Source organism: Rhinoderma darwinii, chromosome 1 (genome assembly GCF_050947455.1).
Source record: "Rhinoderma darwinii isolate aRhiDar2 chromosome 1, aRhiDar2.hap1, whole genome shotgun sequence".
NCBI classification, from domain to species: domain Eukaryota; kingdom Metazoa; phylum Chordata; class Amphibia; order Anura; family Rhinodermatidae; genus Rhinoderma; species Rhinoderma darwinii.
Window position 1 is genome coordinate 657,363,768 of NC_134687.1, and position 11,919 is coordinate 657,375,686.

Sequence of the window (11,919 nt, forward strand, 5' to 3'; positions counted from 1 at the left end):
GTCTGCTCATAATAAAAATTAAAAACACAGAATTAATTCAACTATCTAGAAAATGAAAGCCTCATAACTCTTGTAAAAAAACAAAGTAAAAATGGTTGTGATATTAAAAAGCGGTTCCAAAGGTATTCTCGTTTAAAAACGTGCATTTCAAAAATGGAAAATTTCATGACCCTTGGTCATGAAAGGGTTAAAGGGCCAAATGTGTTGGCAGAGAACAGACAAGGTTCTGCTTTTCCCCAAAAAAATGTTTTATTAAGTCAAGTTTATTTAATAAATTAATAGTAGAGGACTGAGTGTAGACCAGAAACCTGGACTGTCATGGATTTATTTGAAAGTGCTATACAAAGCGTTATAAGGCTGGAATCACACACACAGTTTTTGAGCTGAAGCCAGGCGTGGATTCAAAAGGCACGGCTTAAACTTCTTCCTGCTTGATCCACTTCTGACTTTGGCTCAAAACACTGCATGTGTGTTTCCAGCGTAATACGAATGTTATAAATTTGTTAACTTTTCTGTTTTGAAACAAAATCACAAAACAAATTTTTAATCATAACAGAAAATCCCAGTAAGAACTCTGAGGGAAGCTTCACGTTATTGCTAAATTGTAAAGAAGAAGATGAAGATATCATGCAGCAGTCTTCAGGAGAAAACCTCATTTCCCTTAATGTACATCCAGGACTTCACAGTAAAGACCTATCATGTAATTTCACTAATCATGAGGAACCTTCTGACCAATCACAGCTTGTTACCACAAGTACAGCTCAGAAAAAGGGTAAAAGGTTTCAATGTGGTAAACCGTTCACAAAAATCTCAGGTCTTCTTACAGGGAAAAGGATTCCCACAGGGGAGAAGTTGTATTCATGTTCATTATGTGAGAAATGTTTTACAGATAAATCACATCTTGTTATACATAAGAGAAGTCACAGAGGAAGGAAGCCATATTCATGTTCAGAATGTGGGAAATGTTTTACACAAAAATCACATCTTGTTACACATAAGAGAAGTCACATAGGGGAGAAGCTGTATTCATGTTCAGAATGTGGGAAATGTTTTACACATAAATCAAATCTTGCTAAACATGAGAGAAGTCACACAGGAGAGAAGCCGTATTCATGTTCAGAATGTGGGAAATGTTTTACACAAAAATCACATCTTGTTACGCATGAGAGAATTCATACTGGAGAGAAGCCATATTCATGTTCAGAATGTGGGAAATGTTTTGCACGAAAATCAAATCTTGTTACACATGAGAGAAGTCACACAGGAGAGAAGCCGTATTCATGTTCAGAATGTGAGAGATGTTTTACAGATAAATCAAATCTTGTTACACATGAAAGAATTCACACAGGAGAGAAGCCGTATTCATGTTCAGAATGTGAGAGATGTTTTACAGATAAATCACATCTTGTTACACATGAGAGACTTCATACTGGAGAGAAGCCATATTCATGTTCAGAATGTGGGAAATGTTTTGCACGAAAATCAAATCTTGTTACGCATGAAAGAATTCACACAGGAGAGAAGCTGTATTCATGTTCAGAATGTGGGAAAAGTTTTGCACAAAAATCATATCTTATTACACATGAGAGACTTCATACTGGAGAGAAGCCATATTCATGTTCAGAATGTGGGAAATGTTTTGCACGAAAATCAAATCTTGTTACGCATGAAAGAATTCACATAGGAGAGAAACCGTATTCATGTTCAGAATGTGGGAAATGTTTTACAGTTCGATCACAGCTAGTTACACATGAGAGAATTCACACAGGAGAGAAGCCACATTCATAGACTAAAAAATGGTTTACACCGTATCTAATAGAAATTCCAAAAATTGCAGTAGATATCCTGCAAAGTGCCGTTTCAGGAAAAAGCTAAATTAGTGAAAAAAGACTCCGGAAACATAGCAGGTACTCTTTGAAATATTAAATAATTTGTATTCATTTATTATTTGAATTATAGAAAAATTTGTAGAAATACTTTTCAAAACATTGTACATAATAACACCACCTGGCCAGGTTCTAATATAAATGCAAATAGACTATGTTCCTATTCCAAAGTCCAGATGTACCCCATCTATGTGTTGGCTAAACAAAGTTACAATTTCAAATATACAATAAGCAATTCAATAGCCCATCAAAAAGTACAAAATTATTAATGCAGAGGAAATAAAGTAACGATTTTTTTTTTAAACTAGCAGGTTCTACCTTTTAAATCAAATAACCGCTTGACCAAATTCACATTTGCAAAACTAGAAGTAGGTCCAAAACATGGAAGACATGTAAATCTTTCCATTATACTTTTCTCTGTTTATGTTCAGCATCCAGTTTTGGCTTACAAATACGGATCAAAAATACTAACCAAACTATGCAAGTGTGAATGAGGCCTTCTAAAGGAAAAAAAGCCTGCTAAAGGTTATTTTTGCCAAAGGGGCAGAACCAGGTATTTGAGCCATAGAAAGAGATGGCATATCCGTGAAGTGTTTTTTTTGTTGTTCAAGAAATTATTGCAAATTGAATTAAAAAAAAAAATTTCTATCACCTTTTATCTTTTTATACTGTATGAATGAAGATTAAAGGGGTTTTCCACCTTCTGACAACTGATGATCTATTCACTGAATAGGTCATCAGTATATCATCAGTGCGCGTCTGATACCCGGACCCCGCACCGATAAGCCGCTCCGGTGGCCTGCGGGCATCAGACGTTATGGCACATAATGCTATGTATGGAGCCCGGAAGCAGTTGGCTCAGTACATAGCACAGCGACTGTGCTGCAGAACTGCAGGTCCACTCCTATTCAATTGAATAGGTGCAGAGCTGCAATAGTGCAGCTTGGCCGCTATGCCGTGGCTGGAGCGAAGTGCTTCCAGCATGTACGTCCGGTCATCAGTTGTCAGAAGGTGGAAAACGCCTTTAAATATAGATACACATGTCAACATTTGTAAAAAAAAAAAAAATTACACGGGGTGTCCTTACATGACTGTAGTCAGAGATATAGACACTGCAGGGTCCATACACGTGTAATTTTGAAGAATAAGATAATGATTGTGAGTAAGACTAAAACGACATTAGTTTTTAACTTACACGTGAAAAACATTACACCGCGTTCCAAATTATTATGCAAATGTTATTTTTCGCTGATTTTCCTAAATAGTCGATGCAAATGATAGTCAGTATAATTTTCAAGCCATCAACCGTTGGAGTATAATGCAAATTTTATTCAACAAATCTAATGATAACAGATAAAAAACTCAAAATGCACTGTTTCAAATTATTATGCACAACAGAGATCAAAACCTTTTAAAGGTTGTAAAGAGAACTAAAATGGTAATTTGTTGAATTTGAAGCATCAGGAGGTCATATTTACAGAAATAAAATGCTCTTTCAATCAAAAAGAAATAAACAGGCCAAGTTACATGTTAACATAGGACCCCTTCGTTGATATCACCTTCACAATTCTTGCATCCATTGAATTTGTGAGTATTTGGACAGTTTCTGCTTGAATATCTTTGCAGGATGTCAGAGTAACCTCCCAGAGCTTCTGTTTTGATGTGAACTGCCTCAGACCCTCATAGATATTTTGCTTGAGGATGCTCCAAAGGTTCTCAATAGGGTTGAGGTCAGGGGAACATGGGGGCCACACCATGAGTTTCTCTCCTTTTATGCCCATAGCAGCCAATGACACAGAGGTATTCTTTGCAGCATGAGATGGTGCATTGTCATGCATGAAGATAATTTTGCTACGGAAGGCACGGTTCTTTTTGTACTACGGAAGAAAGTGGTCAGTTATAAACTCTACGTACATTGCAGAGGTCATTTTCACACCGTCAGGGACCCTAAAGGGGCCTACCGGCTCTCTCCCCATGATTCCAGCCCAAAACATGACTCCGCCACCTCCTTGCGGACGTCGCAGCCTTGTTGGGACATGGTGGCCATTCACCAACCATTCACTACTCCATCCATCTGGACCATCCAGGGTTGCACGGCACTCATTAGTAAACAACAAGGTTTGAAAATTAGTCTTCATGTATTTCTGAGCCCACTGCAACCGTTTCTGCTTGTAAGGGGGGCCCGAATAATAGCTTAATGCACACTTGCAAACCTCTGGAGGATCCTACACCTTGAGGTTCGCGGGACTACAGAGGCACCAGCGGCTTCAAATACCTGTTTGCTGCTTTGCAATGGCATTTTAGCAGCTGCTCTCCTAATCCTATTAATTTGTCTGGCAGAAACCTTCCTCATTATGCCTTTATCTGAACGAACCCGTCTGTGCTCTGAGTCTGCCACAAAACTTTTCACAGTATGATGATCACGCTTAAGTTTTCTTGAAATATCCAATGTTTTCATACCTTGTCCAAGGTATTGCACTATTTCACGCTTTTCGGCAGCAGAGATCTTTTCTTTCCCATATTGCTTGAAACCTGTGGCCTGCTTAATAATGTGGAACGTCCTTCTTAAGTAGTTTTCCTTTGATTGGACACACCTGGCAAACTAATTATCACAGGTGTCTGAGATTGATTACAATGATCCAAAGAGCCCTAAGACACAATACCATCCATGAGTTTAATTGAAAAACGAATAATTAAATGTTTATGACACTTAAATCCAATGTGCATAATAATTTGGAACACGGTGTATAGTTGTGTTACCTTCCACAGAGGAGGTTTTTACATGAACTACCGTTCCTATCCTGACACAGCGGCGCATTGATTTCCCATCATTTTACACTAAACCTCATGTGTAACGTGTTTTTCGAGGTTTTTTAACCGCTTAACAACATCCAACGTAATAGTATGTTGTTGTCGTTAGTTACTGAACCCAACACAACGTACTGGTACCTTCTGTTTCTGATGCAGGCTCAGAAGCTGAGCATGCACCATCTCCAGCGGTTGTCAGATGTATATTACAGCTGACACCCTGCTGCATGGCCAGGACCAGAGCTAGCCTCCGATCCGGCCGATTATCCCCTTAAATGCAGCGCTCAAAAGCTAGTGCTGCATCTATGGTGTTTACAAGCAGATCGGAACCCCGCAATGTAATGGTGGAGTTCCGCTGACTGCTCTGGCAGACCGGAGGCCTAACAATGGCCTCCTGTCTGCCAAGTACGGAAGCCTGCTAGGTCCCGCCCAGAGGCAGGTCCTTAAAGGCTTCCTGCCGCTAAAGAAAGATGGCTCAGTAGCTGAGCCTGTGACATCAGCCGTGGGTGTCAGCTGTATGTTAGAGCTGACGCCGTGCTATAACGGCAGGGAACGGAGCTAGCTCTGAACCCTGCCATTAACCCCTTAGATCGGGGGTCTCAAGCACGCGGGCCGCATGCGGCCCCTGGGACTGTCATCTGCGGCCCGCAGGACACAGCCGCTAGTACAGACTCTGCTCCGGGACTCTAATTCCCTGACATCGCTGTCCAGATATGAACAGCGATGTCTGGGGCTTCCCCAGAGCTGGAGTCCCGGGCAGAGCGCTAGTATAGTCTCTGCTCCGGGACTCTGTGGAATTCCCTGACATCGCTGCCCATATATGAACAGTGTGTCAAGATCTTCCCCAGAGCGGAGTCCCAGGCAGAGCGCTAGTATAGGCTCTGCTCCGGGACTCTGTGGAATTCACTGACATCGGTGTCCATGTTTGGACACATGATGTCCGGGGCTTCCCCAGAGCGGAGTCCCGTGCAGAGCGCTAGTACAGGCTCTGCTCCGGGACTCTGTGGAATTCCCTGACATCGCTGCCCATATATGGACAGTGTGTCAGGGTCTTCCCCAGGGCAGAGTCCCGGGCAGAGCGCTAGTATCGGTTCTGCTCCGGGACTCTGTGGAATCTTCTGATATCACGGTCTACATATGGACAGCGATGTCTGGGGCTTCCCCATAGCTGGAGTCCCGGCAGAGCGCTAGTATAGTCTCTGCTCTGGGACTCTGGGGAAGCCTCTGACATCGCTGTCCATACATCGACAGTGATGTCAGGGGCTTCCCAAAAGCAGGAGTCACAGTGATGTCAGGAGCACAGCTGGAGTCCCAGGAAGAGCCTACTAGCGCCTTCCTAGGGTTCCCCCTTTTGCTATTTTCATAGGACATAAGTGTTATAGTTTTTAAACGGGAATGTCATCCAGCTTTCCCAGACTCCTGAATGGCAAATCTGCCTAAGTATGCAGTAATACTGCAGCGGTTAGTAGCATTGTCTTGAAAATTGGTTACGCACTAGTTACGATTACTTACCTGGTTCTGTTATCTGCCGTTTTTGGTACTCTCTCTTCTTTTCTTTCCTCTTTTAACCTGCCGCACTGAAAACATCATATTAGCGGTGTGCATGCGCAGTACGTTCGCACTGTCATCGCCCGTCTCCTCCCCTTATGCATCACGTGTGCGCATGCGCATACGTGAGCCGGGGACGCTGATGTAGTGAGTTTCTCTTCATTGATTGTCGTCCAACGGTGAGTATCGTCTTTCCTGTACTGTACATTTTATTGTAAATCTGCCACTTCACCAATGTTTACTTAATACTATACCGCTATACACACTGTTATAACAGAGGGCTCTCTGCGCAGATGCCTCACACTCCCTTAGGTTGTTATGTAGTAACCACTAATGGATCACCTGTTCCTACTTGTTAACTCAGGTTGAATCACTGATTGTATTACCACACTGGGTTATATATATACACCCTGTTAAGATTGTTGGTCATTGCTTGACAGGATCGAAACCTTGCCTGCCTGGGGTGAATAAACACGTGTGTGTGTGTGTGTGTGTGCGTGTGTGCGTGCGTGCGTGCGTGCGTGTCCCCCCACACGGCCGGCGGCAAGCAACAGAGAAACAAATATAACTAGAATCCAGCGCTTGATGTAGATAAAAGGAGCCGACGTTCCACTTTTATTAGTAATATATCAAACTTTAAAAAGGAATAGTTGACGATGACACAAAGTAGAGAATTGAGTAGAGGGGGGAAGGTTGAAATTGCCTTGGTTAATTTTGCCTACGTGTTTCTGACACATCCTGTGTCCTTAATCATGGCATGAGTCAGCGCAGCTTTCAAATGATTGTTAATGTCCATGCAGTTTTTTCAAACCATAACAATCATTTGAAAACCGCACCGACTTTTGGTAAAACTGCATGTTGTACTGGACGATGTTAGAAAAGATCTGATTGTTTACATTAAAGGCTGTGTACCCCTTTGAAGTGTTTTTTTTTTAAATTAAAATGTCAGTGTGTTTTGTGCAAATTTATAATTCGTTTTATTAAAAAATCTTAACTTTTTGTGATACAGCTGCTCTGTATCCTGTATGCAGAGCAGCTGTATCTTACCTGAACACATCAGGTGCGTGGGACTGATAGGTTCAGTGTCAGCGTGTCCTGTGTGTCTCTGACATGCAGGTTCCACCTATAACAGATCACATCTAAGTTACTTCAATGTGATAGATTACCGGTCGATATAATCGACTACTCTATTGATTCTGCCGAAAAACCGGAAACCTTGCGAAACGGATACAAATGGAAACCATTAGCAACGGAAGCGTTACCATTGAAATCAATGGTAATAGTAACGGAAAGCTATGGTTTCTGTTTGGTTTCCGTTCGTGGGTTCCCCTGACAGAAAGGTCTGACGGAACCCATGAACGGAGCCCTGACGCAGGTCTGAATGAAGCCTAATTATTACTGTATGATCTGTACAGATGATGGAGGGTACTATTTTTTGAGGTATAAGCAACTCCCAGTATATCATTACCATTGTTCAGGTCATACTGGAAGCTGCTAACCTGACTTTGCAAATGATCTCTGTACTGAAATGTATTTGTACTGAGCTTTGTCCTGGTGCTGTATATATGTATGAGCTTTGTTCTGGTACTGTATATATGTAATGAGCTTGGTTCTGGTGCTGTATATATGTACTGAGCTTTGTTCTTGTGTTGTATATATGTACTGAGCTTGGTTCTGGTGTAGAGCAGATGGCACTGTTGCAATTCATTGTATGTTTAATCAGAACCTGTCTGGAAGTTTTAACCCCTTGAACCGCCACCATGTGGTAATACATGACCTGACAATATTCCAAACATTCCCCTGTACGTTTGTTTCAGATGCAGCAAAATCTTTAAAATCAACTTTTAAAATAGTGCACGCTATATGCTAATTACTATATAAAGGGTCATGGGTCGGTGCCGCTATCCTCTACACTCACACAGTCCTAACTGCAAACCCACCTTTCCATGCTTGGTTGACATCCTCCTTGGCTGTTATACATCACTACCAGTCTCCTCCAACTTTCTTGGATACACCATTGCCTTGTACTCCATGAACACGCACCGTTTAGCGAGTTGTACTCTGCCCGGCTTTATCACTGCACCGCGCATGCCAGGGGAGTACAAGGCAAAGGAGAAGGCTGGTAGTAATGGAGAACAGTCAGGGGGACGCCAATCAAGATCTGGGGGGCGCCATTTCAATTTTCGCCTCAGGCAGCAGAAAAGCTAGAATGGGCCAATGGGCGGCGGCGCAACCGAAACCAGCTGCCACCACCCCCTCATTCACTAATTGTATCTGAAAGACTTGCCCCGCCAATCAGCGGCTTTCAATGATGCTAGCGGCGCAATGACGTCATCGCACCTCTTATGTTGATGAAAGGCGATGATTGACGGGGCAAATCATTCTGCTCTTCCAATCAGCGCCGTCGTTCAGCCACAGCAGACCTGCTCAGAGGAGAGCAGGCCTGCATTGACATAGGATGACGTGGGAATGGGATCGAGGTGAGTATGTAAAGTTTTTTTGGTCTTTTTTTTTCCACTTAAAAGTATGAGCGGATTTAGCTACGGGGGGGAGCTGTATGTGAGGCACTATATAGAGGGGAGCTATATGTGGGCCACAATCTACAGGTCAGGCTATTTGTGAGGCACTATCTACAGGGGGGCCATATATGGGACACCATATACAGGGGGGCTATATGTGGGGCACTATATACAAAAAGATCTTCTAGAATAACGAACATGTAAATTATTCTCCTGGAAAAGCAGTGGATTCGTTGGAGTTGGGGCTATCCAGAACTATTCCTCTTTTCCTTTCCAGCTGTTTTAATAAATCTCCCCATGTTTTGTATAGATGAAAGGTGGTCCCATGTACTCCAGCCCAACACTAATGGCTGTGTATGGCCTGCTGTGGGCCTGTGTGCTTAAAAATGCCAGGGCTGATTTTAAGTCCCAGTCCGGCCCTGCGTGGGTGCATACGTAGGGCATGCAATAGTAACTATGTAATATACAGTGAAGGAAATATGTATTTGATCCCTTGCTGATTTTGTAAGTTTGCCCACTGTCAAAGACATGAACAGTCTAGAATTTTTAGGCTAGGTTAATTTTACCAGTGAGAGATAGATTATACAAAAAAAAGAAAAGAAAATCACATTGTCAAAATTATATATATTTATTTGCATTGTGCACTGAGAAATAAGTATTTGATCCCCTACCAACCAATAAGAGTTCAGCCTCCTCCAGACCAGTTACACGCTCCAAATCAACTTGGTGCCTGCATTAAAGACAGCTGTCTTACATGGTCACCTGTATAAAAGACTCCTGTCCACAGACTCAATTAATCAGTCTGACTCTAACCTCTACAACATGGGCAAGACCAAAGAGCTTTCTAAGGATGTCAGGGACAAGATAATAGACCTGCACAAGGCTGGAATGGGCTACAAAACCATAAGTAAGACACTGGGTGAGAAGGAGACAACTGTTGGTGCAATAGTAAGAAAATGGAAGACATACAAAATGACTGTCAATTGACATCGATCTGGGGCTCCATGCAAAATCTCACCTCTTGGGGTATCCTTGATCCTGAGGAAGGTGAGAGCTCAGCCGAAAACTACACGGGGGGAACTTGTTAATGATCTCAAGGCAGCTGGGACCACAGTCAACAAGAAAACCATTGGTAACACATTACGCCGTAATGGATTAAAATCCTGCAGTGCCCGCAAGGTCCCCCTGCTCAAGAAGGCACATGTACAGGCCCGTCTGAAGTTTGCAAATGAACATCTGGATGATTCTGAGAGTGATTGGGAGAAGGTGCTGTGGTCAGATGAGACTAAAATTGAGCTCTTTGGCATTAACTCTACTCGACGTGTTTGGAGGAAGAGAAATGCTGCCTATGACCCAAAGAACACCGTCCCCACTGTCAAGCATGGAGGTGGAAACATTATGTTTTGGGGGTGTTTCTCTGCTAAGGGCACAGGACTACTTCACCGCATCAATGGGAGAATGGATGGAGCCATGTACCGTCAAATCCTGAGTGACAACCTCCTTCCCTCCACCAGGACATTAAAAATGGCTCGTGGCTGGGTCTTCCAGCACGACAATGACCCGAAACATACAGCCAAGGCAACGAAGGAGTGGCTCAAAAAGAAGCACATTAAGGTCATGGAGTGGCCTAGCCAGTCTCCAGACCTTAATCCCATGGAAAACTTATGGAGGGAGCTGAAGATCCGAGTTGCCAAGCGACAGCCTCGAAATCTTAATGATTTACAGATGATCTGCAAAGAGGAGTGGGCCAAAATTCCATCTAACATGTGTGCAAACATCATCATCAACTACAAAAAATGTCTGACTGCTGTGCTTGCCAACAAGGGTTTTGCCACCAAGTATTAAGTCTTGTTTGCCAAAGGGATCAAATACTTATTTCTCTGTGCACAATGCAAATAAATATATATAATTTTGACAATGTGATTTTCTTTTTTTTTTTTATATATAATCTATCTCTCACTGGTAAAATTAACCTAGCCTAAAAATTCTAGACTGTTCATGTCTTTGACAGTGGGCAAACTTACAAAATCAGCAAGGGATCAAATACTTATTTCCTTCACTGTACATCATCAGATGTCCGTGTGGCCTAGCTTACATGGGAGAGACAACTCAGCGCATACTTGATCGCATCAAGTAGCACAAGTCCACCATACGATGTGGCAACATCCTCCTTCCCATCCCGGGCCACTTCCTTGAACAAAAACACAATATATCACAACTACGTTTCCAAGTACTTGAGCATATACCCATTCCAAGAAGAGGCGGAAATAGAATAGTAACACTCAAACGTAGGGAAGCCTATTGGACCCACGCCTTACAAATTTTACATCCTAAGGGACTCAGTAGAGAGTACGAAATAAGTAACTTTTTATAGTAACATTACGTTAACATATGACTTAATAAAGCAGTTATTGACAATACCATGATATAGATCTCTGACCTAAATCCTTATATCCCTGCAATACTGGAACTGTGAATGGCTAGTCTCATCCCCATGTATCCTTCCATTATGGTATGGTCATACTCACAGTAGGTTCTCTCTATATGTCCATCTTTTTCCTCTCCATCTTTTTCTTCTGCATCTTTCCCCTCTGAGTGTCAACTACTCCCTTGCGTGTTTCTCTTTTCAGCTTACATTTATCATACCATATAGACTTTTCAGACCACCACATATATTCATTTCTGTATATGTCCACTAGCCACATGTCAATAAAATATGGTGTATTTCACCACGGAGATTACTGTATCCATCTCTAATTGTATGCTAATTAGCCATGTGTCGTCACACATGCTTACACAACAACGCTCGGTAAAGCGGTGGCTATTTCTGGTCTACTGGCACATCCGGTTACATTGCGTTCCATACGCTTGCATTCCACACAAGCACTTCATTTCTATACTTCTGTGTATCCTTGTGAGACCACTCCCGGCATCATGGGGACACTCCCCTACGACGTGCTGACGTCAATTCTGACATAAGCGTTACCCATGTGACCTACGCTACCGATCTCTGCGGTTTTTAAATCATTTTACATCATTCTGGCAGTGCCTCCTTTTTGCTGTACACTATCTGCCCTGCTTCCTTTACCTGGATATAACTAATTCTATTATATAGACTGCTTGCAAATTATGTGCCACACAATGTCTATTCATGATTT

At 42.4% G+C, this 11,919-nt stretch overlaps 1 protein-coding gene across 1 annotated transcript; it reads left to right on the forward strand.

Moving 5' to 3' along the window:
• Positions 1-558: 558 nt before the first annotated feature.
• LOC142664117 (uncharacterized) lies at positions 559-4,443 on the forward strand. Its single transcript, XM_075843082.1, has one exon. The coding sequence runs from the start codon at positions 628-630 to the stop codon at positions 1,786-1,788; it is 1,161 nt and encodes a 386-aa protein (XP_075699197.1). The 5' UTR covers positions 559-627; the 3' UTR covers positions 1,789-4,443.
• Positions 4,444-11,919: the final 7,476 nt, after the last annotated feature.

Bases quoted from the DNA above. Each gene is read 5' to 3' on its own strand.
- LOC142664117 (XM_075843082.1), top strand. From the start codon at position 628: ATGCAGCAGTCTTCAGGAGAAAACCTCATTTCCCTTAATGTACATCCA.